This window comes from Ornithodoros turicata, chromosome 9, assembly GCF_037126465.1.
Source record: "Ornithodoros turicata isolate Travis chromosome 9, ASM3712646v1, whole genome shotgun sequence".
In the NCBI taxonomy this organism is placed as follows: Eukaryota; Metazoa; Arthropoda; class Arachnida; order Ixodida; family Argasidae; genus Ornithodoros; species Ornithodoros turicata.
In genome coordinates this window covers 19,917,587-19,944,589 of record NC_088209.1, presented here as the reverse complement: position 1 = coordinate 19,944,589, position 27,003 = coordinate 19,917,587, and the positions used below count along the sequence as shown (strand labels likewise).

Sequence of the window (27,003 nt, the reverse complement as noted above, 5' to 3'; positions counted from 1 at the left end):
TTTGCAGTGGAAAATGTGAGGCACAAAAAAAGAAAATTCTAGCGTTCGCTTTGTTGGAAATTTATTCCACCTTTTCTTAAACCCTAATAGTCACGTGACTAGCGTTTATCCGCCATTTTGAGCGCTTGCAGCATGTCGGATTTTACCGCGGTTGCGCCGCCACAATCAAATATTTCGGCCAGCTACGATCCTAACTCAGCGTTTGCGGATGCTGTGCAAAGAGCGCGACAGGTATGTACACGTATTTTTTATATTACTGAGAAAGCTGAATTCATATCCCGTGAAAACCTGGATTCTCGCTGTAACGGCAGTGGTCGCCCCATTGTGCGATGGGAATGTCATGGCGGATTTCCATCTCCAAGCATTGTGCACTAATCGGCATGTATTCATCGCTTTAGACTGCTTCCTTTTACTTCATCGCAGAGTTTAAGACTGTGAAGGCACTCATGATGCATGTGTTTCATTTGGTTTTGCTTGAAATCGTGTTTTTGCATGCTATCAGCTAGGCCTAACCCACCCGGCCTTTGTGTAGCGCGACATCGTGTGAAATTTTGTCTTCACTGATCTCTGACGGCCAAAGTTGTAAATTCCAAGCCCTTTTCATGTTCCATGTCTAAGTATAATGTAAACCCGACGTTCTACCCTAAAATTTTGCTCAATATGAACAGTGTTCCTGTTTCGCACATGGTCCGTACCAATCGGCGTAATTAAATTTTCGTTGTTAATTGATAATTGTAGCCGTCTCCACCACCAGAGCTGCAGTGCGTATTTAAAACAACTTCGGGGCACATTCCTCGTTAGTGAGAGAGGCGAACTCACGTTTTATATTTTGGACTGCAATATCTGCCCGTTGTTCCTCCCCAAGGACGTTTAGCAAAGGAATTAGGGCCACGAGGAATGCAGTACGAAAGGCTGCAAGGCAACTTTGGCTATGTCCCCAGGCGTTCTTTATGAACCAAGGCACCGGATAACGGTTTCACCTACGTGGACTCCCGCCACATCGCGTATGCGTATCAGGTTGAAATCCCGCCGCCTCTCCGCCGTCGATTCATGTCACGTTTGTTGAGTGGCTCGCCATTGGAACGATAAACTTAGAGCAGCTTTTCACTTGGATATACTGTTGTGGCGGTGCAAGTAGCTCATGAAGTCTCGGGAGTTTAGCTTAGGATGTAGTCAACAGCGGGATACGATTGCTTGGAACCATCTGGCGAAACGAGACCTCAAACCGTTAGTTTCCTTGCTCGTGTAAAGTATGGCATTGTGGTGGTCACAAATGGCTATTTTTGTCTTTGCTTGGTTATCTTTCTGTAGTTTTCTAACACCTCCATTTCTACTTGATGTAGTGTTTATCAGAGTAGTGCAACACCTGTTGCCCATGCTGGTCCTCATGATGGTTTTCATGCGATTTTTAGATTGCGGCGAAGATTAACCCTCCTTCAAATTCGGAAGCCAATAACATAACTGGTGGTGGCACCAAGCGACCACTAGAAGACAGCATGGACAGATCAGGTATGTTAACACATGTTCTCGACTTTTGGAGCCAGTTCCCTCTCATGGTAAATTACAGAAACAAACATTTTGTCAAAACTTAACAAGGAATTGAGAAATAGATTGCACAGAATCGTAACCACATTTACTTTATCATATTTCACAACATATGCCAAAAAGACCGTAGATTAGCATTCGTAGTTATATGTATTTAAAACCTCCTAGTACATTTAAATGTTGTCAGTCAGTCAGCTGCTCATAACACTTGGAACTGTCGCCTGTGGTGTGTGTTTATGGGATTTGTTTGAAAGGCATGCTCCTAACATAAAGCTGGAATGTTTCTCTATATCTGATGTGCCCACGATTAAGTCTTTGAATCTGTATGCACCACCTAGAGGTCCTAGGGTTAAATTGCCAAATCCTGGGACTGTAGAAATGGTGCAAGAGCATAATCGGAGAATTTCGCTGACACCCTAAGAATGCTCGCATTCGAGGAAGGGCGTTAGATAGTAGGTCTCCAAACAGATGTTGTATATTTTGGAAAGCATTCTGGTTTTGTAGAAATTGAAGTATGCACTTGAACAATGACCCCTTCGTCCCTACAGATGGTTCCCCAGATGCAAAGAAGTTAGCTGCCGTGAATGATCGTAAGTATTCACATATTTAGTATCGTCAAAGGGCCCTGGCAATGCTTGTCTTGTTTCCGGGTGCAGACATCAGTGTACGCTACATACGTTCAGGATGTTTTTCCTGTTTGGGTAGAGTTTGGATTCGACCCTAGTGACGAAACTCTCCGCTCATCATCATTCAAATAAAGTTGTTGGTTTTAGTCTGTGTAGTTGGACTGACTTATGGTTTGCGAGTTCCAAAAGCGCACACATTTGTTTGTATGTAAATTTAATAGATCCTGCGAATATTTTTCACTTGCAGCCTTTGGAGCGCAATTGGCTGCCTTGGCTCAACAAAGGTAATAAATGTCCCGATCTTGCTTCAGTCTGCTGATATGAATAGCATTGAAACGTCCTTTGCATAGATTGCATTGTTCGCACTTGCAGGGTTGGAATGAACAACCAGGCCCCCGTGGTGGAGGAATGGAGTGTTCCGGACAAGATGGTTGGCCTGAGTATGTAAAGATTCTCTCTAGTGTATTTTCTTGCTCCTGAGGCAGGCGTTCAACCCCCCCTCTCTCCTCGCAGTCATTGGTCGAGGCGGTGAACAAATTAGCAGACTGCAAGCAGAGTCTGGTTGCAAAATTCAGATGGCTCCTGAATGTGGCGGCCTTCCCGACCGGTCGTGTACGCTGACTGGTCCCAGACACGCAATAGAGTATGTTACTGGAATGATAGAGCCCCCCCTCCCCCTGGAAAGTGCCTAACATGTTTTTGCTTACAACCTTCTAGGAAGGCGAAAGAGATGATCAACCAGATCATAAGCCGTGGAGGCGACCCTAACCAATTGAACGATGGACACCTTATAGTAGAACTCATGATCCCAGGGCCAAAGGTCGGCCTGGTGATCGGCAAGGGTGGTGAAACGATTCGCAGCTTACAGGTTGGTACCTGGATGGAAGATGCAGTGGCGCGCAGGCTTGCCTCGAACAGCGGAGCGCGTGTCATCTGGCGCTGATAGACAGCTGGACAGCGAGATCGGGATGATCCACCGTCCCATTGAAGGGGGGGGGTCGGCACGCACAACGGATGCGTAGGGTTCTTGGCATTCGGGTTTTATGGCTTTTCAAATTTGGGGGTGGAAAAAATCGTGTGCTATTTATACACGAGAAATCGGGCGCTATGATCTCTGATACGTCACCGGGGAATTTTCCTGGGGTGGGGGGAATATGTTGATTAAGAAAAAAAGGCCAGACTGAGGTTGGCTTGCTATTCCAAAAAAAGGGTGAAGAAAAGTGTGAATCTAAAGGCATATGTATTTGGTTTCATGTTTGGTCCGTTCCAGTAAAAGTGGTTGAAAGTTGGGACCTGTTCTTTCCTATTTCATTCTGTGTGTCATTATAAAAGGACAAATTGGTTGTCACAAATAGCTCTCTTTGCTGATATTATGATTCACTTTTTTGACGGCTTACCTAGAACAAAAAGTTGAAGGACTGCAAGGATTTCGGGTAGATATCTGGTTTTACCCGAATTTTTCAAAACTTAGTCCCCCCCGCCCGAATATCGTGAAAAATCAGGTTTAACCTGAAAATGAACCCTTACGGATGCATTTGCCGCACCGCACCCTTTCTCTGACGCATCCGATGATGCGTACCGACCCTCCCTTCAAGGGGATAGTGGATCATTCCAATCTCAGCTGTCATCGGTGCCCGATGACATGTGCTCCGCCGTTCGAAGGAAGTCTCTGTGCCACTGTATCTGCTCTTTTTTTTCCCCATGCGTGAGAAGTGACATCCTTTTTTTTTTTTTTTTTTAAGGAAAGGGCGAATGTCAAAATGGTAATGATCCAAGACGGGCCTCAACAGTCGATGATGGACAAGCCCCTCAGGATAACGGGCGAGAAGAGCAAGTGCGAGGTACGTGGACGATTGCCGTGTCAGGTGTGTGCATGTTGTGCTGACGAGCGCCAACTGTCTTTCCAGTATGCCAAGAGGCTAGTGCTTGACCTCATCACGGAGAAGGAGCTTGAGGTGAGGTGTAGTTTTTGCCGCTCGTGTTTCTGGTGGCCCCACTGCGCCACTGGTTTTCTGGTCCAGTGGGGTCTACCCCCCATTCCATCTTTGGGGATTGACAACAGCACGCTTCTTGTTGGTCCCCGACAAGGAGAGGGAAAGCAACCGTAAGGGGATTGGTCTGCATGTTTGCCAGCATTGACTGCAATGTGCTAATTCCTCCGCCGACAAAAAGTTGCCAAGCTTCAAAACTTGTGGGTTGGCTTCTCCCCCCCCGTCTTAATGACGCTGAATAGCGAAATAGACTCTCTGTGTGTATGTGTGGTGAAATGTATACAGTTCATGGCGTGATGTTGTCGTGTGCGTTTATTGCTATTCATTGCTCATGCTTGGTTCATTCTATAAATCGTACGTGGGATGCAGTTAGAAGAGCAGCACGATATGAATGCTCTTCAATCTCTGGTTAGTCTCGTTTACTTCTTTTTTTGTGACAGTATGATTGTGTGATGGAAAATTGTGTCTGGCAGGTTTAGGAAGTGCCTCCTGTGGCTCATTATATTATTATTAGCAGGAGCGCTGCAGGATTGTCACTAGTGTATGTTGACATACTAGTCAAGCTGTTGCTGCAATTGCTAGCCTTCAGTGGGCAATAGGTCCCTCCTTGACTTGCGTTTGATATGTTAATGCCTGTGTCAGCAGAGTCAGTGGGAGGCACTTTGCTTTAGCATAGTTTGTTTTTATCAAATTTGACAGAAATATGATGTCTGAAGGATAAAAATAATCAGATCCCCCACCAATTAAAAATTTTAGCCCCCCTTCCTGTACAGCTGCATCTAGACATGAGCGAATAGTAATCGAATCAGTTTCTTTTGTTGTGCAATGCACTCTGTTATGACATTGCAGAATCCATTTTTTTTTTAAGCTGTGTCATGCCGCGCAATAGGTTCGATCCAGCTTTTAGAGAATTCATTGCTTTCACTTCCTACCAATAGCGTTATAAATTCAATTTACCTTCTTTGTTGGGGAGTGCGCTTTTGAATTGCAGTCGAGTAGTGAGCCACTCGAACCAGGTAGTATGTGTAGTATATCGACGCCTTTGCCATGATGGTGACATCTGAATCTGCCTGTGCCACACAGGCTTTTCATCTCTGATACAGATCGCAGATTTCTCCCGGTAACGGGAGAGCTCTTGTCCTCTTACTACTTAGCACCGACACCTAGAATTCGTTTGTGTCCTGTGGGCTACAGTACTCTTGTTCAGTCATTTGCTGTACTGATCAGTTATGTATTAAAGGGGCACTAGACAGCTCGACAAACATTCTCCAGCTATTCTGCTCCATGAAAGGCTGTGGCTTACGACACCCAGATACGAAATTCATTCCCTTCTAGCCGGTATCTTTACCACCAAACGATGCCTTTTTTAGACACCACATTCCAGACTCTGGAGGTTGGGCAGATTTTGCTCTCCTAGCCAATGACATTCCCCACTGAGACATGCTGCAGCGCGGAGGAACCGGTTTGGGGGAATGTTGCGGTGACCTCGCGGAGCGAAGCAGCACTGCAGAACATTGCGGGCTTTTGGTACCATTTGATCTGGCTACCTTGGGATTGGCAAGTGGAAGAAGTGGAAAGATGTTCAGAATTGACCTCACTTCCTGATATTATAACAAAACGTATAAGCGTCCTACGTTTCGAATGGTAGATGTTGGGCGACGTCAAAATGACGTGCGGCTAATGTCGCCAGGGCGTTGCGGAGGAGGGTTTGAACGCGAAAGAGTGGGGTGAACATTTGGTCGGTTTGGAGCCACTATTTACTTTTTTGCGACAACAATTTTTGGAAAACGTTCACAGTCGGCAACGTATCGCGATGCATTAAAAAAAAAGTGCACCTTCCTCGTATACCTGTTTATTGCCCCTTTAATCCACCTGTTTGCAGATGTGTTATCACTGAGTGGCCACACAGCATTGCCTCTTGTGTGGCTTTATGTTGACAACAATCTTCCTATCGTATAATGCATGATACGACCAGTGTAATAATGCAAAAGAGCAAGACTCACTAGCAATGTGGACATGTGTTGCACCGTTACTTCAGTGTGGCACACTTGTAGTGGCATTGGCATAGTAATGCTCATGGATGCTGAGTGCTAATGTGGAGGATGTTTGCATAGAAATATTGTAGAACACAATTTTCAAGATGTGCCTGCCAACAATTTTGTGTGCAACAAGTTTGTGGCATAGATCAATAACGTGTTTGTGCACGTTTTCTTCTAATTCATAGTCTCAAGTGCCATCCACCATTGTCATCCATAGACTCTGCTCTTTTTGTGTGGAATCCCCCCTACAATGTAGGACCTAGTTCCTGAAGTGTTCTAACCCGCCCTGGAAAGCATTAAGGGTGTCGGATACTCATTTTCAGAACGTCCGAAGAGGCGGAGGAGGCGGCGGCGGAGGCTTTGGAGGAGGCAACGAGTACGGCGGAGGCGGCGAAGGTTCTTCCCAGGAAGTGATGGTGCCAAAGCAGGCTGTCGGTGTAGTGATTGGGAAGCAGGGGGACATGATAAAACGCATCCAGCAAGAAACCGGTGCCAGGGTTCAGTTCCAGCAACCGCACGACGACAATGCCACTGAGCGCGTCTGTTTGCTCACTGGCAACCCTGAACAAGTTCACCATGCTGCTTCGTTCATAGGGGAGCTTATTCAGAGCGTTCTTGTAAGTGCAGGCCCGCCCGTCTGCGGCGTGGTACGTGTGTGTGGTGTTTCTGAGCTTCCCTGTTGTACCCGCAGGCCCGTGACCAACAAAACATGGGCAGGGGAAGGGGTCGGGGCCGCGGTGGCGGTGGCTTTGACGGTGCAGGTGGGTTCGGGCCTCCAGGGGGACCGGGCATGGGACGGGGCCGGCGTGGAGGGGAAGACATGCACGAAGTGCAGTACCCAGTTCCAGCGAACAAGTGTGGCCTCGTTATCGGCAAAGGTGAGTTAAGCACGTCTTTAGACGACGCACCTTCCCAAGGCTGGTACAGTCGCCGACCTATTTTTCGGACATGCTCGATTATTCGGACTCGTTCGCGGAACGGCCGTGGGTCCCATAGAGGTGATCTATGAGAACATCCAAAATTTTGGACGCCATGCAGCTCCGTCGTTCGATATCTCGGACTCTGTTTGCCCAAACCGCGAATTTCTCTCTTGGGGTGACTGAAAATATTGGTGTCATCTGAAATTCGTATCGAAAGAAATCAACCAACTAAAATATTGAGGCAAAAAAAATGGCAGTGATGATTGTTGACTTTCCCTTCCTCTGAGTAGAAGTCTGTCGTAGCGCCTTTGCGTCTTTGGTTTTGGTGAACGGCCCAGCATGTGCTGTCTGCCCGCGAGTCACGCGACAGCTCTGTAAAGCGAGCTTCACCTAAAGCACGCATGCGTTAGGTGAAGCCGACTTGATGACGACGGTGCCTCTGATAGTGTACATTGACGAAATGTCGCTTCGGGAAATAGAAGCTGATGTTATCAGGCAGAGCTGGAAAGCATCGACAAATTTTTCCAGTGTACTAGGGCTTAGTAAAGTTTATTTTGAAGCGAAATTTGTTTTTTCGGACTGCTCGATTATTCAGACTTTTGCGCGATCTCCGCAGAGTCCGAAAAATCGGACGGCGACTGTAGTTCCGTAGACGGGCGTGTGGCTTTTTAAAGATTGGCGAGTGTGTTTAAAAGATAATGTACTGAACTCAAAGAAGGCTATTTACCGAATGTTAAAACAAATTGTAAAAATGTGTGGTCTAGGAGCTTTTTTTATCTGCGTTTGTACAACACCATCTGCAGCACTCCTATCGCAGGAGGAAACACTGCGATGCTAAGTCTGACGGAGACCCTCGGTAAACATGGCGGATCGCCTTGAAGAAACCAGCAATAAATTAAAATTTTTATACATTTTGCATGACATACAACGTTGATTCCTGTCTCATTTTATCCGTTACTTTCTTCTCTCTGGTAAAATAATCTGTTATTTGATGTTTAATTCTGTTTGTTAAAAATGCCATACGTCTTGCTATGGGACTACATCCGTTTCCTGAAATGTCATCTATGGCAGTTCGGGTCTGTTAATTAACTGGCCTCAATTGTCCCCCCCTTTGCTGTGCTTTGTTGTGTCTTTAAAATAAGATTGTTAGTGGCGTGATGGTTACTTTTGTTGCAGCTATCTATTATTTTGGATACGTTTGTGATACGTTTATATTTCGCATCAGCAGGTTGGCAGCCCTGTTTCCAAACAATTAATGATTAGCTGCATGCTCATATCCAATCGCGGGGCAGCTTGGAAGTAATTTCACTAAATGTGTCTTTCAGGAGGTGAATCGATTCGGCAAATCAACCAGCAATCCGGTGCACATGTTGAATTGTCACGCGCCCCTCCGCCGAACCCAGTTGAAAAGGTCTTCATCATCCGAGGCAGCCCGCAGCAGATTGAGCATGCGCAGCAGCTCATCAACGAGCGGATAGGAGGGGTAGGTTATCATGCCCTACTGCCTGGTTCGTCACTGTCAGCATGTGTGAATGTCTCACGTTAATATGGTTAGATGAAGAATGTGGGCGGTTGTGTCCAGGTACACCTGGCAGAAGTAACAACAAAATTATAAAGCACTGAAGCTTTCCCTTAATGGTTTCAAGCTTTCATGCAGTGGATTGCATTTTGTCAGGTACAAAAAAAAAGTGCTTGCACAGGTTTTTTGTACCTGACAAAATGCAGTCCACTGCATGAAAGCTTGAAACCATTAAAGGAAAGTGTCACTGTTTTATAATTTTGTTATAGCGAATTCGGGTGGTCATTTCGTAGCAAAACGGCCGAGCGCTCGGAAATTGCTAGGTCGGCGACCAAGCTGGATCACGTGACCGTTGCCGCTCGAACATGATTGCTAGGAATCTAGCGGTTTTACGTACTTGGATCACGCTAGGGGCGTCGCGGTCGCAAGTCTTCGAGTTCTGTCGTCTGCTAAACCACGTGATTTCAACATGCGGGCCAATGAGGGCACTCGCCACCGTTGCAGTGCGGATGTGACGACACTGGATACAGTTGAGCAATCTGCTGCTCGATCGTTTTGAGACCGGGCAAAAAAAGTGCTAGCTAGCAAATTCCGAGCGCTCGGAAAGCGCCACGCGAACATGCAAGATTTGCTTCATTTTGACCAAGCGAACATGACTGCTCGAGATCTGGCAAAAAAAGTTGCTCCGAAATGACCACCCGAATTCGCCATTAATATGGTCAACGCAAGAGTGTGCAAAGTTTCATGGAGTGTTTCCCTCTTGTCTCCTCCACCCTGTTTGCGTATACAATGCGTACAAAAAAAAAATATCAATCACCGTTTTACAGCCTCCTCCTGGTGCATCAAATGGCCAGGGTCCTCCTAGCTACCCAACACAATACCCACAGCCATAGTAAGTTGCTGTTCTAGAGGGCGCCACTGTCGTTCTGTGAATATTTTTTTCGTAACCACAAACAACTTCAGCCAACAGCCTCCTCCACCAAACCAGCCTTACGCTCCACAAGGATGGGGCAACGCCTACCAGCACTGGCAAAACCAGACTGCTCCTCCCAATGATCCCTGTAAGTCTCTCTCTCTCTCTCATTTAGTGCTGAGTGGCCTTCCACATCTGGGCATGGTGCAGACTGATGCATGAGTCTTTGGCATCAAATCGTAGGAGGCTACATTACTCTTTCTGTTTTAATCACTGCATCAGCTATAATCTGATGGCAGATTCAGTGCAGAAGACATGAGTGTGTTTGTCTTGCAGTTGTTTGAAGTCATTTAGTGGGGCGGTTCATGTAGCTCCTCAAATTATGTTGTCCGTTGTTATTACTATGCTGGTGCTCAAACTACTAGTTGCAGAACTGGGAAGTGCATCGATTATCTTAGCTTGAGCCAAGAAAAGATGTTGAGCTTCTGTTTCTTCAGCCTGTGTTATGGAAAAGTGTGCATGCACATTTAAGGGGTTGAGAAACCATAGGTAACCCTCTAAATGTGTGGCTCTGTTTCATATGTTAGTCTGTGAATTTGACACACAAAATCCCACACTCCTCATTTGAATGGTTTTTCAACTGTTAGGTATTTAAAACTGCGATTTTTTTTAAAAGCCACCGTGGACGGTGGCACAAAACAGCGCTGAGGTACGTCGGCATCCACACGTGAAGTGACGTTTTATCCGTGCACGCGCTGCTCCATGTACCCTTGTGTCACCATACCAAAGGCCATTCTCTGGTGGCATGCTCCCTCTTTACGGCCTCATAAATAGTCATCGCAACGGAAAAGTGTGCGCTTCCTTCGCTGCGATTCCTTTCTCTTCCTTTATTTACTCCAAAAAAGGGGCGAGGAGGCGATGAGTTGAGAGCGGCAGGGGAGAGGATCGCGGAAATAATTTCGCAGCCCGTTCAGGGGTGCTAGATAGCCTGGGCCCGCTGACTCAAATTAGAAAGACCCTTGTTTCCCCTGCAGTGCAGTGCGTAATTGTTTTATTCTTCACATTTCAGCCAAGGCTGCAGCAGATGCCAATGCAGCAGCCTGGGCAGCCTACTACGCGCAGTACTACGGACAGCAGGGTGGACAGCCTCCGCAGCAACAGCCTCCTGCGGCCGCAGCTGCAGGGGCAGTTCCCGCCCAAGCGCCACAGCAGGCTCCCCAGGGGGCAGCACCAGGAGGTAGGGACATCGCTCAAACTTTCGTTCTCTTTCGTAAAAGTGCCTTTTGGACGCTGGGCAAGGTGCGGGGCTGCACCATTGCCACCTGCATCAAATCCCGAAAGGCTACATAAACTATCTCTGTATAATCCCTGCTCCAGTACACATCTGGTGACAGATTCATGGCAGTGATACAAAAATTGTTTGTGACCTTTGGCTCGTTGCATCATGCACATGCTAGGCTTGATTTCAATGTTTCTTTGTTTTTTTTTTTTGTTTTGTTTTTTTTGCTCATTGTTTTACAGGAGCACAACCGGATTACAGCCAAGCATGGATTGAATACTACCGTTCACTTGGAATGTACAGAGAAGCAGAGATGATAGAGCACCAGACAAGAACCAACCAGACGCAACAGGTCAGTATTTTCACGTTCGGCTGTTGCCAAAATTTTTGCGGTTTTAATGCGCGTTTAACGTCTTGCCGACCAGTACGTGGCTCTGTCGTTATTGAATAATTCTATGAAGCAATTTTATTTTACTTGAGTGAGAAAAGTTAAGTCTAGCGTACCTCTTCGACAAAGAGAGAGCCCCCCCTCCCAGAGGTCTTTGAGCCAACATGCATCACCGTGAGCATTTTTGCATCCCCTAGGCCCAGCAGCCCTTCCCACCAGGTGGAGGAGGAGCAGGAGGCGCACCCCCACCCCAGTCTCAGGGCCAGCAGCAGTCACAGGTGGCAGGTCCCCCTGGAGCAGGACAGCCTGGTGCCCCTCAGCCCCCTCCGCCTGCAGGTGGTTCAGCACCCCCGGGCTCCTCCTACCCACCAGGCACCTACCCCCCACAGCAACCTTACGGAGCAGCAGCGGGGGCAGGGCAGCAGTATGCTGGGGGATATAACTACGCTGGTTACGCGGGGGCGCAGTAGTCTGCAGGGGACTGCTACACTTTGTAGGTGAGTGCGACACGTGCGACTTTGTGTATTTTTTTGGGAGAGGCTAGCATGTATTTTGGCCCATATTCCGGGTGCCTGAGCCAGATCTGGAAATTTTCTGTGCCAGACAAATTAGAAGTAGCAGCAATCACACCTTTATTATATTTTTTTTGTGTGCAGAATGCATCTTAGCCAAACCAGTGTTGAATTGTTGTGACGTGTAATGTACCACTACTGGCTTTACCTGCATATGCAAGGTCATTGGGGGGGAAATCTCTTGTTTGAAGCAATGAAACCACGTTCCTTTAGTTTTCAGACAGTGCATAGTCCTCCTTCTAGCGTTGCGTACAATGTTGTATGCTGTAATGCAGTGCAGAGGCGTTTTGGATCTGGTTCGTGGCACTCTTTTTAGTTGTCTACTCGCGTTTGCATTGTGATACATTGTAATGTGTTCTGCTGCTTTGTTCCTGGTGGTAAGTTGTAGTAAGTATATGTATCTCTGCTTTTGAGGTTGAGCTAATCTTCTCTTTCAGGAACTGTAGAGATTTTTTTTTTCTCTCTCTCTCTTACCCACATTGACTGGGCCCACCGAAAAACATTGTCGTCGTTTTGTTTCCTATTGTATCTTTTACAGATTTTGAGCTGTCCATCTAGCACTGCATCCCCCCTTCCACATCCTGTTGGGCAATTTGGTGATATTGTGCATTTGGCTCTCCTCGACCTTTGCAAATGTGCGAAACAGATATTGCTCAGAGTTTTTGCAAAAAAAAAACGACCCGAAAAGAGTGCTCTGAGGTTCCCTCTGTCCAGCTGTAGCGAAGATTGCTTTTGTTATCTGGGAATTTTTGGGGAAGTCTGGCAGGAGGGGCGCGACGCTTGCAAGGACGCCCCAACCGTTCCCCCCCTGTTCAATGACATTCCGATGCCAAGGGCGCGACTGGGAATTTGTTTTAAGTCGGGGCCCCGTTTTGTTCTTTTCGTTGCCTTGCAAGAGTCATATGCACGCAATTCCCTGAGCAGGGCAGAAAAAAAATCGCATCTTTCTCACTCATTGTCATTTTTTTATCGAGAATCACACAGAAAAAAAAAGGGGGAAAAGAAACTCTGCCAGGGCGTGGGAACTATTTGTTATGGACTGCACATCTTGCTGACTTCCCCATTCTTTTTCTCTATTCTGCATTTTGTATTGTGTCGAATAAACTTGTCTGTGATTTTTGTGCTCTTTTTGCTGCATGATGCCGCATTGGTCTCTCCATTAAAGGCTGAAATCGGCTAGTGGTGGCATCGAGCCCTCGTGTGGTCGTTTTGGGAGGACCCTGATGCCACCCCCTGCTGTTTCAGCATGCTTAACTCCTTCGTGGGGTGTGGGGATTGGGGGGGGGAAGGGAACTGGTCGGGGGGGGGGGGGGGGCGTACCGAGCAGTGATACGTATTCTTGCCTTGAAATGTGCTGCAAAGAAGTTGTTGGATTAGCAGTACCGTATTTTCGTGCAAGTGCGAAAGATGGAAAAATCATTTTTCACTTTGTCATCTTTATGTTCTAGGGGGCGCCACTCGCAACAGCCGGATCCCTCGCAAACTAGCATTTTCAGGTGATCTCGTGCCTTCCTCCCCGTGGCTCGATTTCATTAACGTGCCTTTTTTGAATGAGTCATTTTTTGCGTGTTGTCTGAGACGTGGGTTGCTCTTTTTTCCCCCACCCGTGAAGTGCTATTCGCCACGGCCATAATTTTGTTGATCGCAAGTTTGGAGGGGAGGAAACAGTTTCTTGATTTCTTGTAGTGTGGGACCAGTCTTGCAATTTGGCTCTGTTCGCGTTACAGTGAGTGCCTCTTTACGAAACCTTTTTTGGTGGGTTCCAAAGAGGGTACGTTTAACAGTGTACTTTGCTGTGACTTGCATATTACCGTATGGAGTGGTAATGGATGCCTTTTTCAGCACATTTCAACAGAAATAGCAATCTTCGACTCTGCTCATCGGTAATTAATGTTGGAGACCACTATGGGTTCTGGGTGGAACTGCTTTTACGACTGATATATTATTGCCTACCTTCAAGTACTCAGTGACTTAAAGGAGCAGCGAAGGATCCCCACCATATTTTTTTCTTTGGGGGGGGGGGGGGGGGGTGAGGTGTAGGGGCATATTTTCATAACACATACCACATGTGCACACCTTCCATGGACCCCTCAGCTCAAATAATGCTGGTAGCCGCTCTGTGCGCTAGGTTAAGTCACGGACCTTATTATGTGACTCCTGGAGGTTATCACGCCCACAAGGTTCTGTCCTTGTGCATCGTGGCTCATGATTAAGGCCCCGATTTTTCTACTGCGGCAAATCTCGAATTCTGAAGGTTTTGCGGCAAGTGCTTGCACATCTCTGCTGGCGGAGATATGCGAAATCCTTATTGACTTGTGTGACATAGAAGCACAGTGGCTACAAATCCAAAATAGAGTTCTGGCTAAGCATCACATCGTAGTTTGTGCTGTTTTCGCACAAGTGTAACTTCGTTAACCCTGTAATGGCGGAAAAACAATCTGGCGCGCTCGCAAAATTCCCAAGTACTAAGCTAACCTTTGCAACTTTGTTTCCCCAAGCGGGTGTGTTTATCCTTCACACGCTTCACCGTGAGGAACGTGCAAGTATGTGAGATACATAGTGCTGGTATATCGCGGATGAGAGCAAAACGAGTGGTAAAGACTGATATGAGCTTAACCAGTGTCGCAAACATGAGATGCATTCATTTGGTTTTAATTGAACCGTTCAGTTTTACCTTTCCACACACACACATCACTGTTTTTTTGGCGCATTATAGTCTAGTTGCTCATTCGCCATGAAAACTGCAATCATCAGCTACACATTTATTTCCCACTCAGTTAGGTGTAGCGGTAATGGGCGTAGGTACATCCATCACCGGCTCCAGACCTTTGTTCCTTAGTCAAGATTCTTAGTTCCATGCAGTTCCAGACAAAATCCCAAATTCTGCGCCTTTCAGTGGAAAAGTCTGGGCCTTACCCACGACAGACTTCTCGATAAATGGTGGTTTTGGGCAATGCTAGTTGTCACTTCCTTGCTCCTTTAAGAATGCATTTGCAACAAAACAAGCCTTCCACAGTGTGGGGGGGGATCTGGTTCAGCTTAACACACATTCACATGACCTTCAAAGACCTACAAGTTTCATAGTGTGTGCATGCCTGTGATAGCAATCGCCAGGATCCAAGGAAAGCTTAACGTTCCACTACTGCTATCATTAGTTAGGGCTCTCTCTCTTTCCCGATGAAGATTTGTGGATTAGTGGTCAGGTCAAAGCTGCTTATTTCCAGATCATTTTGTGCTGCTGTTTGTGGATACTCGTTAGAGTGCATACATTCCGCCCTGGAATCAAAACACACCATGCAATTGCTTAGTTTTACATTTAGTGCATTTATCTTTGGCCTCTGATTGCCATGCAGGGTAGGGCATGCTGTGTTTGCATTTTATTGGCTTTGTATTGTGATTCGTTGTTTGTATCCAGGATATTGAAGCTCAAAAATGACCAGTGGTGGCGGAACCAGATATGGAGATACAGGGAGGGGAATTCTGGTCCCACTTTGGGCAGTATACTGTAGCATGGTTGCTTGCATGTATTTTTGTTAAGGTGCTTCCTACATAACTCCACAACACACCATAGCCTTTAGCTAACACAACCTTTTACTCGTATGGGACAACATTCGGTCATTTATATTTTCAAAAAGCCATACCTTAGCACTGACTGCAGTATGTTTATTGCCAAGTCTTTAATTTCTAAGTCTGCAGAAGTCAAGTGGTGCATGTAGCTGTGCAGCTGGTATATAGAACACAAAGTTCCCTTGCTTTGATGTTGGTAAACTGTCCCTGAGCTTGGAGGAAGGACGAAACACATGAATGAGGAATGAACAGCAGAAGATGTTTTGTGTTTCATCCTTTGTCCTTCTTCCAGGCTCAGGGACATGTTACCAGTGTCAAGTATACACCATCACGCTTGCATTGTACTTCTGTGTTCAACCCTTGGTTTTGTGATAAGAGGTTTGCATCAAGGCAGGTCCCAGAGCTTTGGGTCTGCTATGATGTCACGAAATTCTAAAATGCGGGGTCTTAGGTAGGTTCCGCCGCAACCTGGTCGTTAGTGTGAATATTTGCATCTGTTGATGTTCTTAAAAAAAAACTTTAAAATTGTATTTTAAATGATTTCGTAGCAACCTGGTGATACATGCATTAGTAGTTTTGACCCAACAGAGTTAAGCTGTATGTTCAAATCGTTCTTGCAGGGCTGTGCAGTTATCCCTACTTTCACGTTCTTCATTCTTTCTGGTCCTTGAGTAATCTCCGTCAGTGCACTGGGTTAATTCCCGCCGCGTTAAGTACGGGATGACTGTACAATGTGCATGTCTTTGAGCTCTCGGTGCTTTGAGATGATCTTTATGCTTAGTGACGAGCTTGTGCTGCTTAGGTTCGCCCCTCAGTCATAGCGTCGATTTTGGCATATCTCGTACTGCCTCCAATGCATTTCTCTTAGTGCAACATGACGACATTGCGGATTGAACTAGTCGCAGGATTTGGGATGTCTGTCTGGCAGGCTGTTTGGCTTTTATAGGGAAGCGGCCGAAGAGATTGGTTTGGGGGATGCTGGGGTATTTTTCTTGGTAACACCAGCGTGGACCATGCTGCCTGTTGCACTGAAGCAGGTATGTTACTTTGGTACTATGCACATTACCCTTCGGTAATGTCTAACTCAGTCGCCGGATCTTATTGCCCCTGGGGTACTGTGCCAGTTGGATAAAGTATTGCTTCTTAATGAAGAGTATGTTTGAGACCATCATACTGTTTTAGAGGGGACCTCTTCTACTCTTTAGGTCACTGTACAATTGCACCGTAGTGGGTGGTAAACGTAGCTTTGTCTCAGGCCTTGCTTGCTGGGTTTGTATTTTAGTTAGGTTCCCAGATAGCTTGTGACATTCTTTTTCCTGCATCAGATTTGTCTGATTTTTATTGCTGATTTTTATATTCGCTAGGACCGTGGATGTGAAGTTTTTGTTGCTATCTTTGTATGTCCACATTTACCAGTTGACTAAATATTGCTCATTTGTGCACGGACGTTAGGCGCATTTAACGTGATGCGACACATGTACAATGAGTGGAGGAATGAGTTTAACGGCCATATGTAGCATCCCTTCTGCCTAGGGTTTATTGAGACACACTTGCAACCTTGTGCTAATGCAGCCGGAAATTGCAATTTGCATTGACCGTGAAGCGCGTGCGGGTTTAGCCTGCATGTTCTTACCCTGTTCTCGGCTTGCTTGTGCAACACCTTAGACTGACAACGATTGAAAAACTACCGAGATCCAACTGGATATTTTGACACTGGGATTTGGAACATGTACTTTTTTTTATATTTCCATTCATGTTAGGCTGCCTTGACTTGCGTGCTTTTCTTTGTGTTGTGCTTTTTCTTTCACATGAGGATAGCAGTTCTAAGAATGGGGTACAGAACTCCCTACAGGCTTTTTTTTTTTTTTGTTTCCCCGTAATACCTTTTATTGTAAGCGACCGTACAGTTGTCTTGCACCTTGGCACAAACCCAGCTCTAGACCTCATAGAAAAGTTCTTTGGCATGTTCAGTGCCTAGTGGAACCTTCATTCGTAATGCAGTGAAGGGATCTAAACACAGCGGAGCAAATTTCTTGCACAAGTACATGCTATTAAGGATGTGTCAGGGTTTTTTTTTTATTTTTTTTTAGGCATTTGAATTGAGTATCCTGTTAGCGCCAAAGTGTCTGTTAGAGTACCTCTAGCGTTCCTAATGAAATGGATCTGCAGCTGCTATGGGGATCACCTGGCTCGCGCCGATGAACCTTAGTTACGTCGTACCTCGGTCTGTTTTGCAAAGCATGAATGTATCTGTTTCTTGTCGTGAACGATTGTGTGGCATTGCAGGGCGCCATTTTGTTTTTGTTGATTTGTCTGTTGTGAACACTCGATGAAGAATGCCAGCGAGTGTGCTTCCCGCAACTGCAGCCAACATCGAGGATAGGCACTTTGCGACGTGTATTCGAGCTCTCCGTGACGGTAGCGCGCGGCGGACCTGTAGGCTGTCACATGGTTTCAGCACTGCTCGTTAAGATTTTGAGTGGTAAATTGGTCGCAGAGGGTGCAATTGCGCGTAATTTCACAGGTGGTAGTGAAATGTCAGGTTCTTTAGGCAGGAAGATTTGAACTCTATGCATATTAGTAGGCAGGCTCAAGCGCAGAACTTTGCATATTGGGAGGGTTGGCAAAAGAGCTTCCGCAGCGTTGCGCGCACCAGGTAAGAACGTTCGCCGTGGTGAAGCTCCCGAGTGGGTTTTGCAGCAGTGATGCGTTGCTGTTTGATAGGATTTCTCGAATAAATCTTTTCTCTCAACACGCCCTGGTGTTGTCACTGCAACAGCTCTGAGGGTCGGCATTCCTGGCCTTTCAATAGTGTACCCTGAGGCGTGCGTCTGTAATGTTGCTGGGAAGTGTATGGAGGTTGCACTGTTTACCATCCCCGGGTTCAACTCTGCACTGTCTTCTGGGGGCATTTCGTATAATGGGGGGGGGGGGGGGCTCTGGCTCCTCCCAATAGCATCACATAGGGGGCTCCGTACCCTCAACACCCGCCGTCTGCTCTTGCGCCTGAGTTGTGGGAAAACGACGCCCTCAATTCGTCTGGGATTTTCGGTGTCATCGTCACTGATTAAGCGAGGGACCGAAATGCATCATAGTTTCGGGGTAGATTGGTGTCAATACTCCCATCCTTTAAAAGGGGTGAATCCGCCATCGACGGACCAGATCGTAGATTTTTGTTGGAAAAGGTTGTGCATTTCGCCCTTTCCCAAGTTACTGCGTTAGTTCGCTTGAAGAAACTTAGTACCACCATTGCGAAGCACAGGTCCACGCGATTCGAAATTCCCGATCGCAGAGACGTGCGCTCGACGTGATTCAGCGATTTGGAGCGGATTGTGTTTCAGGAGAGCTGGTGCTGCATACGTCTGTCATTTATCCCGTTAAAGGGACCGTCACACCCGGAAACCGGTACGATTATGTTGAGCATCTGTTGACAATCTACCCGGCTATATATATATATTTTTTTTTTCTAGCTGAATAGCGTCGAGTCAACACCACCTATCACTGTTTCTCAAACCTTTTCTCAAACCCGTACGTGGCCCCTTTGAGGTGTACCAAACCTACTATAACCCCCACCTTTATAAGTAGGGAGTGACCTTTTCGGGTTAAATGCCTTTCTCAGATTCGGGGGTAAAAATCGGGCGCTATTTTTTAATCTATAATTCGGGGAGAAATCGGGCGATAATTGAACCTTCGGGTGTTATCGTTTTTTTCTCCTCTTGTCTATTAAGTCATTTCCTAATCTATCTTTCTTTTCTTTTTTGCGAGATCGTGACCTTCCAGCGGTAATCCCCGAAGGCATAGATAGTGTTTACACACATGGGTGTATTGCTGGGAATGTAAGTGACCCATACATGTGTTACACGTGGCGACCTTTGTTAGTCTTCAGTGGAAACGTCACTTCAGGATTTCATAGTGACTGGAATTCGGGGAGAAATCGGGTTTAACCCGAATTGGTCGGGGGTCAGTTCGGGGGGGGGGGGAATAACCGGGCGGAATCGGGTTTAACCCGAAAAAGTCACTCCCTATTTATAAGCCTTCCAAAAATGTACTACTTTCAATGACGCAGCTACATTGTAATTTAAGACAGCCACAGAAAGAGCATTCAAAAGTGCTTACTATTTTTTTTTTAAAACAGTGATTGATTTGATCATGTATTTTAATGAGAAGGATGTATTTGCTTTCTTGATACAAGCAAATCAATACGTTGGTATGTGTGACTCAAGGCGCGTCCCATGTTTGCTTGGACCCTGCATAACTCCTAGGAAAAGGCTCATGACCCGCAGCTTGAGAAACGCTGGCCTAGATAGAGAAAACTTGCTTACTCGTCCACTTGACGTAACAACTAATAGTCAGCGAATCAGGACCTTGTTTTCAGCGGCGGTAGCCAATCACGAACGAGCTTTCAGCGGTTGTAGCCATGGCGACTAAGCAGCGTAGTCTGCGAGCAGTGATGGAATATCCTCGCGTACTAAATGGGAAAAACTTCAAAATAAAGCTCAAAACGGTCTCATACATTTCTCATGACTGATTTTCTGGAAAGCGTGTTGCACTTTTCGTCTACAGATTCATGTCTGCATTTATCAAGTTCGCTGCAATCGTTCCAGAGTTCTTGAATTCGCCGAACGGCGAATCGCAATAGCAGACGAATTCTGGCTATATATGTCCACGTAGCGAAGGAGGGAGAGGAGGCAATAAGCAGGCCTTCCGTATCTAGGTGGCGAGGAGGAAAGGCGCCGTCCAGACTCTCCGTAACGCGGGATTCGCTTCCTCAGGGTCGCGCCCTCATTGGTTCTTATGGAGTGACGTTTTCTCGTTTTCCCAGAGAGAGAATTCCGGAATGCTCTGAACATCCGGCGCGTGCTCTTCTCGCGTATTCCGTGGAATAACGGTGAAACTATGGCGCTATTTCAGGTGGGGTTTTCGATACAGTGTTCCGTGAGGAATAGAACGACATTATAGTCAACGTCAATCAACTGGAACGGGTGCGAACGTCCCTTCAAAGGGAAAGTTTGCTTCCTACCGCGGTACACTATGACAGTACGTCATTTGGCATGGGAGAAAGAAGGGGTGGGAGAAAGCACGTGACAAAGCGTCTGTCAACACAGAAAGCAGCAATAAGGGGTTATTTGCAGACAGGCCACAGCACTATGGTGAAGAAGATAAAGCAACGTGGTGGTGGTGAGAGGGCCCGCCGTGAACCTCACGTGCAGTTGTACTGTTTTTGACACGGTTGTCTCAAATCTACAGCTCGTGGCTGAGCAAAGCCCTATCGGCGCTGTCGCGCACGAAGGAACTATTCCAATACCTTCCCCGAGGGGAGGCCGCGCTCAACAGCTGTCCATAGCACCTAGCAGACGACGCCGAGTATTCTATGGTTCTTCTCCCGACAGATGTGCGGTGTGTGGCCTCCCCTCGTAGACTGTATTGGTATAGTTCCTTCGTGCGTGACATCACCGATAGGGAATTGCTCGGCCACGGGCTGGAGATTTTAGACAGCGGTGTCCCGTACAGCAGTAGTATTTTATTTGAGAGCCATCCAGTGAGACCGTTCTACGTGCACGAGGGTAAAGGGAAAAGCCGATCTGCGCGAAAGGCTGACCTACTTTCATAACGTATTGAAATGAACATGTCTGCCGGAACATTCCACTTCAAACGGCTCTCTTGCAAGCTTTTCCGACAAGTATTTCCAAAGCCATCCTTAACGACAGCGAGCTTGGACCCACGGAGAGGAGCAAGCAAGAGAATATCTTCTTTGTAGGGGTAAGAGGTTGTCAGCCAAAGTCAAGTGATTTGCTACTCTTTAATAGCCTCGCGTGACGTGCCAGGTTGGATGGTCACGTGTGAGTGTTCCTCTCTTGCACCACCTCATGTATTCATAGCAGGAAGCCACCGGAGCAAGTTAGAGTCACTAAATAAGCTTATTTAGTGACTCCAGAGCAAGTCATTCACACAGTTGAGGTCACGTGAAAATGGCTCCAATGGTAAGCCGAACAGGCTTGTCATAGAAACCCCTTCGACTCGTCACACTGACGTCGTTCGGTAAATGTAAACTATATGCCCCTCATAACAAAAATTACGAATCTGCGCTTGGAGAGCGAGATTTTCATTGGCTGTAGTATGGGAGGCGCTAATCAGCGACGAAATCAAAGGAAGGAAATCTGCGCGCAGTGCGCTGTTTGGGCCCGCCCTTTTCTGAGTGCGGCAGTTATCTTCAGTTATTTTCTTATTTAATTTAATTCGTGCTCATTTCCTTGATATTTAATGTCGTTTAACCTCTCTAGCGTCGCAGCCAAGTAAATGTTTACCTTCTGAAGACATCCTGAATAGGAAACGTTTTTTAAAACTCCGTGTTAGCGCCGCGAAGCAACTGTGGCTATGAGCGGCGTACAGACGTGGACAGATGGAGAGAGGATAGCAGGAAGGAGTGCGGGGACAGGGGGTTTTGTATGACTCCTGGGTAGACTTCAGGGGGAACTGTGCCGATATATTCGCCTAGGAAGTCTTCGGAAAACCCAGGAAAAACCTCAGACAGCACAGGCGGTGGTAGGATTCGAACCCACCACGTCCCAGTCTTCAGCACAACGGCGAGCGTGGCTCCATCTAGTGTCGGGAAAATCGTGAATTCGGAGTTGCTCCCGGACTGGTATGCCCTCTTAACACGCGCGGCTGCGGCTCTGGTCCATGACAAAGCGCCACAACGACAACGAAATTTATTTAGCGTGGGTCTCCGCTCTCCGAACACAGAGTTCCGTAGATTGCAATAACATCATTTCGGGAAGACCCTATAGACTTTTTCCGTAGTAGCACTGCAAAAGATCGAGTTTTAGGCGCTAACAAATTTCTGGACGGGAAGTTGTCCCGTGTACGGTAACCTGCGTTAGACAGCAAAGGTATAAAAGACGTAGATGCAGTAGTCCGCAGCGCATGTGTTGCCGAAATTTCGTGCGTGATATCCAGCGAGTGTGAGCAGCATGGTCTCTAACCCTCGTGTCCTTATTTCAACGTTCGTTAACCTCGAAAAGGAACGCAAGTGTTCGCACCGTAGAGGTGTTCGAATGCAAGTGTTTTCGGTGGCACTCGATGAAGTAACACTTTGACCGGTTTTACAGAAGCTAGATTTTTATTTTGTTTATTTGTTTCTGGTGGTGCTCCCGCAAAAGGGAAAACGTGTTGGGTACAAAGTGCAAGCAGTGCAACTGCGACTTCGTGTGTCCTAGATGTAAGGTGCCGGCAGCGTTGCCAACAGACCATCGAGGCGCGGGTCAGCTATCGTTCGTTTTGCGGAAGACTTCTTTATCCGCAATTATACGGACGTCATACACGTGGAAGCCCCGCCTGTCGTTCGCTTTACGAAACTTATCCGTTTGCCATTTGACATAGAGCTCTGCCACGAAGACACGCACACATAAATGGGATGATGATGTGGTGGGTCATTGTCTGCCGTGATGGCGGTACACTTCCCCATTGCGCTTGTGGAAGGAATGAGAAAGTGATGATGATGGAAAGGTGTCCTATTAGAGTTCGTCCAATAATGCAGTGCTGGAGAGGAACTCAGCAACAGCTCGTAGACGTTGCATCGGATGTGAGGGGTCCGACCATGGCCCGAGAATTTTGGCTAAGTCGAACTGGCGTTGATCGATGCGTTGGAGAGCAGTTTCCATGAGGGCGCGCTCGCGATCGTACTGTCCGCAGACCAGGAGGACGTGATGGAGGTCACTGCGCACACCACGCGTGGTACAGAGACTGGACGCGCCGACACCGAGGAGGTGTTGGAAGGCCGGTGTAAAAGCCACATTAAGTCTCATGCGGTGGAAGACTGTGCTAAAGGAGTGCGGCATTCGGTGGGGGAGAGTAAGGGACAATGCGGGGTCAACGGAGTAAAGCAGAGAGTGGGTGGTGATGTCACATTGCCATTTAGACTGCATCATGGGGCTAGTGAGGCTTGAGACGAGGTAACGGCGATCTCCCCGATACAAGATGATGGGGACACGCCGGATGTCCTGGAGCGTGCATGCGGCTGTTCGATCTGCGTACTCGTTTCCGCTGATGCCCACATGACCTGGGATCCATTGGAAGACGATAGAGTGGCCCTGTGTGCTTTCTTTCTTATATACTTGCACGAAGATCTTTGATAGCAGCTTCTATAATTCTGCGTATCTGCTTCTTATTGACAAATCCGGTGTATCCGGTATACTCTTCAGTTGTCTCCAAGACTGCCTTACGGACCGAACCATCGCTCTCCGTATGACCGACTAGATTATAGCGACCATGTCATATGGACCCCTTCCCAGCGCCGCATTTGTAGGCTAGCGGTGGCGCTACTCATCGGGCCGGTTATTGCTTCCTGAATTTCTACGGTACATTGTACTTTAGCTTACCTTAGTATTTTCGTACAAGTGGTGGGTGTCCCACGAGAGGTGCTTCTTTCTAAAGTTGACTATCGTCATCAGTGACTTTCAGTGACAATTCAGTGACTTTCATCTTTCAACGTATCGTCATCAGTCTACGCGTTTTCGTAGAAGTTGTTGCTGTCGTCTGCTACGGTAGTCGTACGCCGCTTCTGCGCGTTCAAAGTTCAAATTTCCATTTCCATTCAAGTCAGTATTTCCATTGTCCAATCATGAAGTACATCTCGCGGGTCGATGACTAGCGCCCCTAGCGGATCGTGCGAATGGGCTTCTCCTAGGGATTGCCGATTATGACATGGTCGCTATAATCTAGTAGGTCGTGGTCCATAGGCCAAAGCCCTCAGCACAGTGTTAGTCAAGGAATCCCGCAGGGAAGCATCCTGAGTCCACTTTTTAATGTGGCGACGGCGGGCGTAAAACCGATAATTCCACGAAAAGTGGCCTTCTCTGTGTATGCGGATGACTTTGCCCTTTGGACAGTAGGAAACTCGCGACCTGCCATTCAGCGCCGCTTGCAGCTGCCTTTAAATAACATCCACAAGTACAATGCACAACTTGGGACGCACCTTTCGCTCGAAAAGTGCGTCGGGCTCCCGTTCACACGCAAGGCTGCATATGACAAATTAACCTCTTTGAGTGTGTGCCAAGAAGCTTGAGCCTGTACGTTTCCATCGCTGCCTTGGCGTGATCGTGTACTCGGATATCCCCTCCCTGGACCAACACCTCCTAGATAGCACCAGGCCTGCTCGGAAATCCCCTGCATGGACCAACACCTCCTTGCATCAGGCCTGCGCCCCACGTGACACAGCGAAGGCCTGCTGTGGTGCTGCTATGACGTCAATGAAAGAACGAACAAGAGAAAAGCTGGAAGTATGGCTCTCAAACCTCACGCAGGCCTCCGTGAGTTGGGCAGTGCACAGGTATCTAGGAGGTGTTGCCTGGACTCGCCACATAGGGTGGTGTCCGCGAGGAACCCGGAATTCTAAAGTTAATGTGATAACCACTTGGAGACATGCCTTCCAAGAAGAAAATTCACCAAATAAGTTTCGGAAAATTTGTTCGTTCTCGTTTTTTCTTTTTTTCGTAAAACATTGAATTCGAAACCAACTGAAAGCTTCCGGTTGAAACGGCCCTTTCCTGCTTCGCCTCTTCCGGTGACGTAATTGGCATTGCCGTCGAAGTTCCCAATCGCTTAGTTAATTGCGTCGCTATGCTGGTTGCGATCCGATAGCACCGAAAGCGTGAGGTGCTTGAGGTGCCGCATTTTTTGAGGGACAGCCTGCATTCATAAGAGACTCCAGTGACGTCGGTGTGCACATTGTTGCCTGAATTCAGCCGGGACGCGCAGCCGGCTGCAAAATTCGGGTAAATTCATTTTCTAATGTTTCCGACGGTTTCAAAACGAAATATTCCGGTTAATATATTTCAGGAACCCACTATTCCGATTGCACATTTCGTTCAACTGCGTTTTTTGTCTGGACATCACCTTTAAGCATCTTGATGCCAAAGGTAGCGCCTCTCCGTTGGTGCAGTACGACGTACTGCAGTCCACAGTACTAGTCCGCCGTGTTGTAGTCCGTTTGTTGGAGTCGGCCACGTTGTAGAGTACGTACAGTGTAGAGTACATACCTCGACATTTCAGTGTACCTGGCAACGATGCTGCAGCGGACCAAATATGGCACCATACCGGTACGGGCCAGTACGCCGTGCGTGATGTCGGGCCCTTTCGCACCGACAGCCGGTGGATGTAGTCAAGTTTGATCTTATTAGAGATTTCATCTAGGTCATGTCGCGTCTATAGATATGGTGTAATGGCACGCGCCGGTGTTTTGATGATACACTGATACGGTGCATGGCCTCCAGGGCGGGCGAGTTGGGGGAGGTGACAACCGGGGATTGAGCGCCGGGCCTCCTCAGGGGCACCGCTCGTCCTAAGGCCCCACGCTTGCTAGCACCGCAGAAGACGTGAGGAGGGCGGTCTGGGCAGGACTCATGCGGAGTCATCCCCGGGGCCCGTAATTTCTTTCGCCGGGCCTGTTGATTAGTTCTCCGCGATGAAATTTGGTAAATCTAACGGCGGATTCGACCGTTCGAGCAACCACCCGAACCCGCGACATAGCGAGAGAATCCTGCACGGTGGGACCCAATCCGAGTCCGCCACCGAAAGACGAGCACGCTTTAGACAATAACCTGGCGGAAGTATTTGCCAACACCCGGAACGCTCATCAAGTCTGTCCCATCCAACGCTAGCTGTGCTTTGCCCCTCAAGGTCTCCCCCACTACTCGCTCCGACAAAGAAATCCCCCCCGCCTCCCAAACTGATGGTCGGAATCTGCCCCTGGGCTGAATCAAAGCTTCCGCGGTTCAGCGGGAAAGCGCGCTCGGGCGTGGTGCAAGCTGATCTGAAACGGTCAGTGAAACATGCTCCTGATTGACCAGTCGTATTCGCCATATTATGCCGGCGCCGGAATCTTGAACGGAATCGATTGTTTCGCTGGGCATTTCGGATCAACTCGTTCAGTCACGAAGCGCTTTTCCTTGCTCCACCGAAGAACCTCGGGTTGGGCTGAAACTTCAACACAGCTCTGAGGCAAAGTGTATGCTTCGCTCTCTTCGCCAGCGACATAGCAAGGATCTGTGGTTATCAGGCAGTGCATGTTCTTCCTTGCTTTGCACCATCGATCATTGATTTGACTTGACTTGACATCCTCCCTTCCGCAATCAGTGCAGGCCCTCATTCACCGACTTCGCCTGAACAGGCGGGTTGCTGTACATAGGGAAGGCGGCGGCGCCCAATTGTTCGAACTGTGGTGTACTGGAAGGCACAAAACATGATCCCATCTTGTGTGTGCAGTATTGTGTCAACCGGAGGCGCCTTTCAGTCATCTCTCGCGGCTCTGGATAACCGGTAATTTATTTTCAGTGTTCGGGGAACCTGGCCACTCATCAAAGACACGCACATGTGCTGCACGCCTTTGATGTCTTTCTCTGAGGCATGTAGGGACGGAGAACAAGTTTTGATACGAGTGACTGACTGACGGTGGGGGATGCCTATTTTTCATCCAGTTTTTTCCCCTCCTCGTGACTGTATATGTACCTTTGTACATGTACTAGTGACTAGTGCGGACTAGTGACTATAGTACAAGGTGACTCTGTGCCTATTTGTACATTTTCGTCAGTGTTCAGCGACATGTGAGCTACTACAGTTTTCGGCACGCGGTGGTGTAGCGTAGCCC

General features: G+C 47.6%; 2 protein-coding genes across 5 annotated transcripts in view; both read left to right on the top strand.

Moving 5' to 3' along the window:
* The first annotated feature begins 93 nt into the window (after positions 1-93).
* LOC135368300 (far upstream element-binding protein 1-like) lies at positions 94-12,909 on the top strand. Of its 4 annotated transcripts, none has more exons than XM_064601482.1 (19): positions 94-231; positions 1,413-1,509; positions 2,094-2,135; positions 2,419-2,455; positions 2,544-2,611; positions 2,685-2,814; positions 2,889-3,039; positions 3,914-4,012; positions 4,079-4,126; positions 4,532-4,570; positions 6,525-6,818; positions 6,893-7,079; positions 8,447-8,604; positions 9,468-9,532; positions 9,604-9,701; positions 10,623-10,790; positions 11,075-11,184; positions 11,418-11,717; positions 12,331-12,909. In XM_064601482.1, exons 1-18 carry the CDS (start codon positions 133-135, stop codon positions 11,688-11,690), a joined length of 2,163 nt encoding a protein of 720 aa, XP_064457552.1. In that variant the 5' UTR covers positions 94-132; the 3' UTR covers positions 11,691-11,717; positions 12,331-12,909. The 4 variants fall into 4 exon arrangements, with proteins under 4 accessions (XP_064457552.1, XP_064457553.1, XP_064457554.1 ...); XM_064601484.1 differs by lacking the exon at positions 94-231 and adding an exon at positions 280-378; XM_064601485.1 differs by lacking the exon at positions 94-231 and adding an exon at positions 1,207-1,227.
* Positions 12,910-20,955: 8,046 nt separating this feature from the next.
* Positions 20,956-27,003, top strand: part of LOC135368299 (nose resistant to fluoxetine protein 6-like) — a 39,966-nt gene continuing 33,918 nt past the window's right edge. Inside the window, exon 1 of the mRNA XM_064601481.1 lies at positions 20,956-21,119. The gene's annotated coding sequence lies outside the window, so the exon portion shown is untranslated. The remainder of the gene's footprint in view (positions 21,120-27,003) is intronic.

Bases quoted from the DNA above. Each gene is read 5' to 3' on its own strand.
- LOC135368300 (XM_064601482.1), top strand. From the start codon at position 133: ATGTCGGATTTTACCGCGGTTGCGCCGCCACAATCAAATATTTCGGCC. The intron at 2,456-2,543 runs GTAATAAATGTC...TCGCACTTGCAG, and splicing joins GCTGCCTTGGCTCAACAAAG to GGTTGGAATGAACAACCAGG. The intron at 10,791-11,074 runs GTAGGGACATCG...ATTGTTTTACAG, and splicing joins CCAGGGGGCAGCACCAGGAG to GAGCACAACCGGATTACAGC.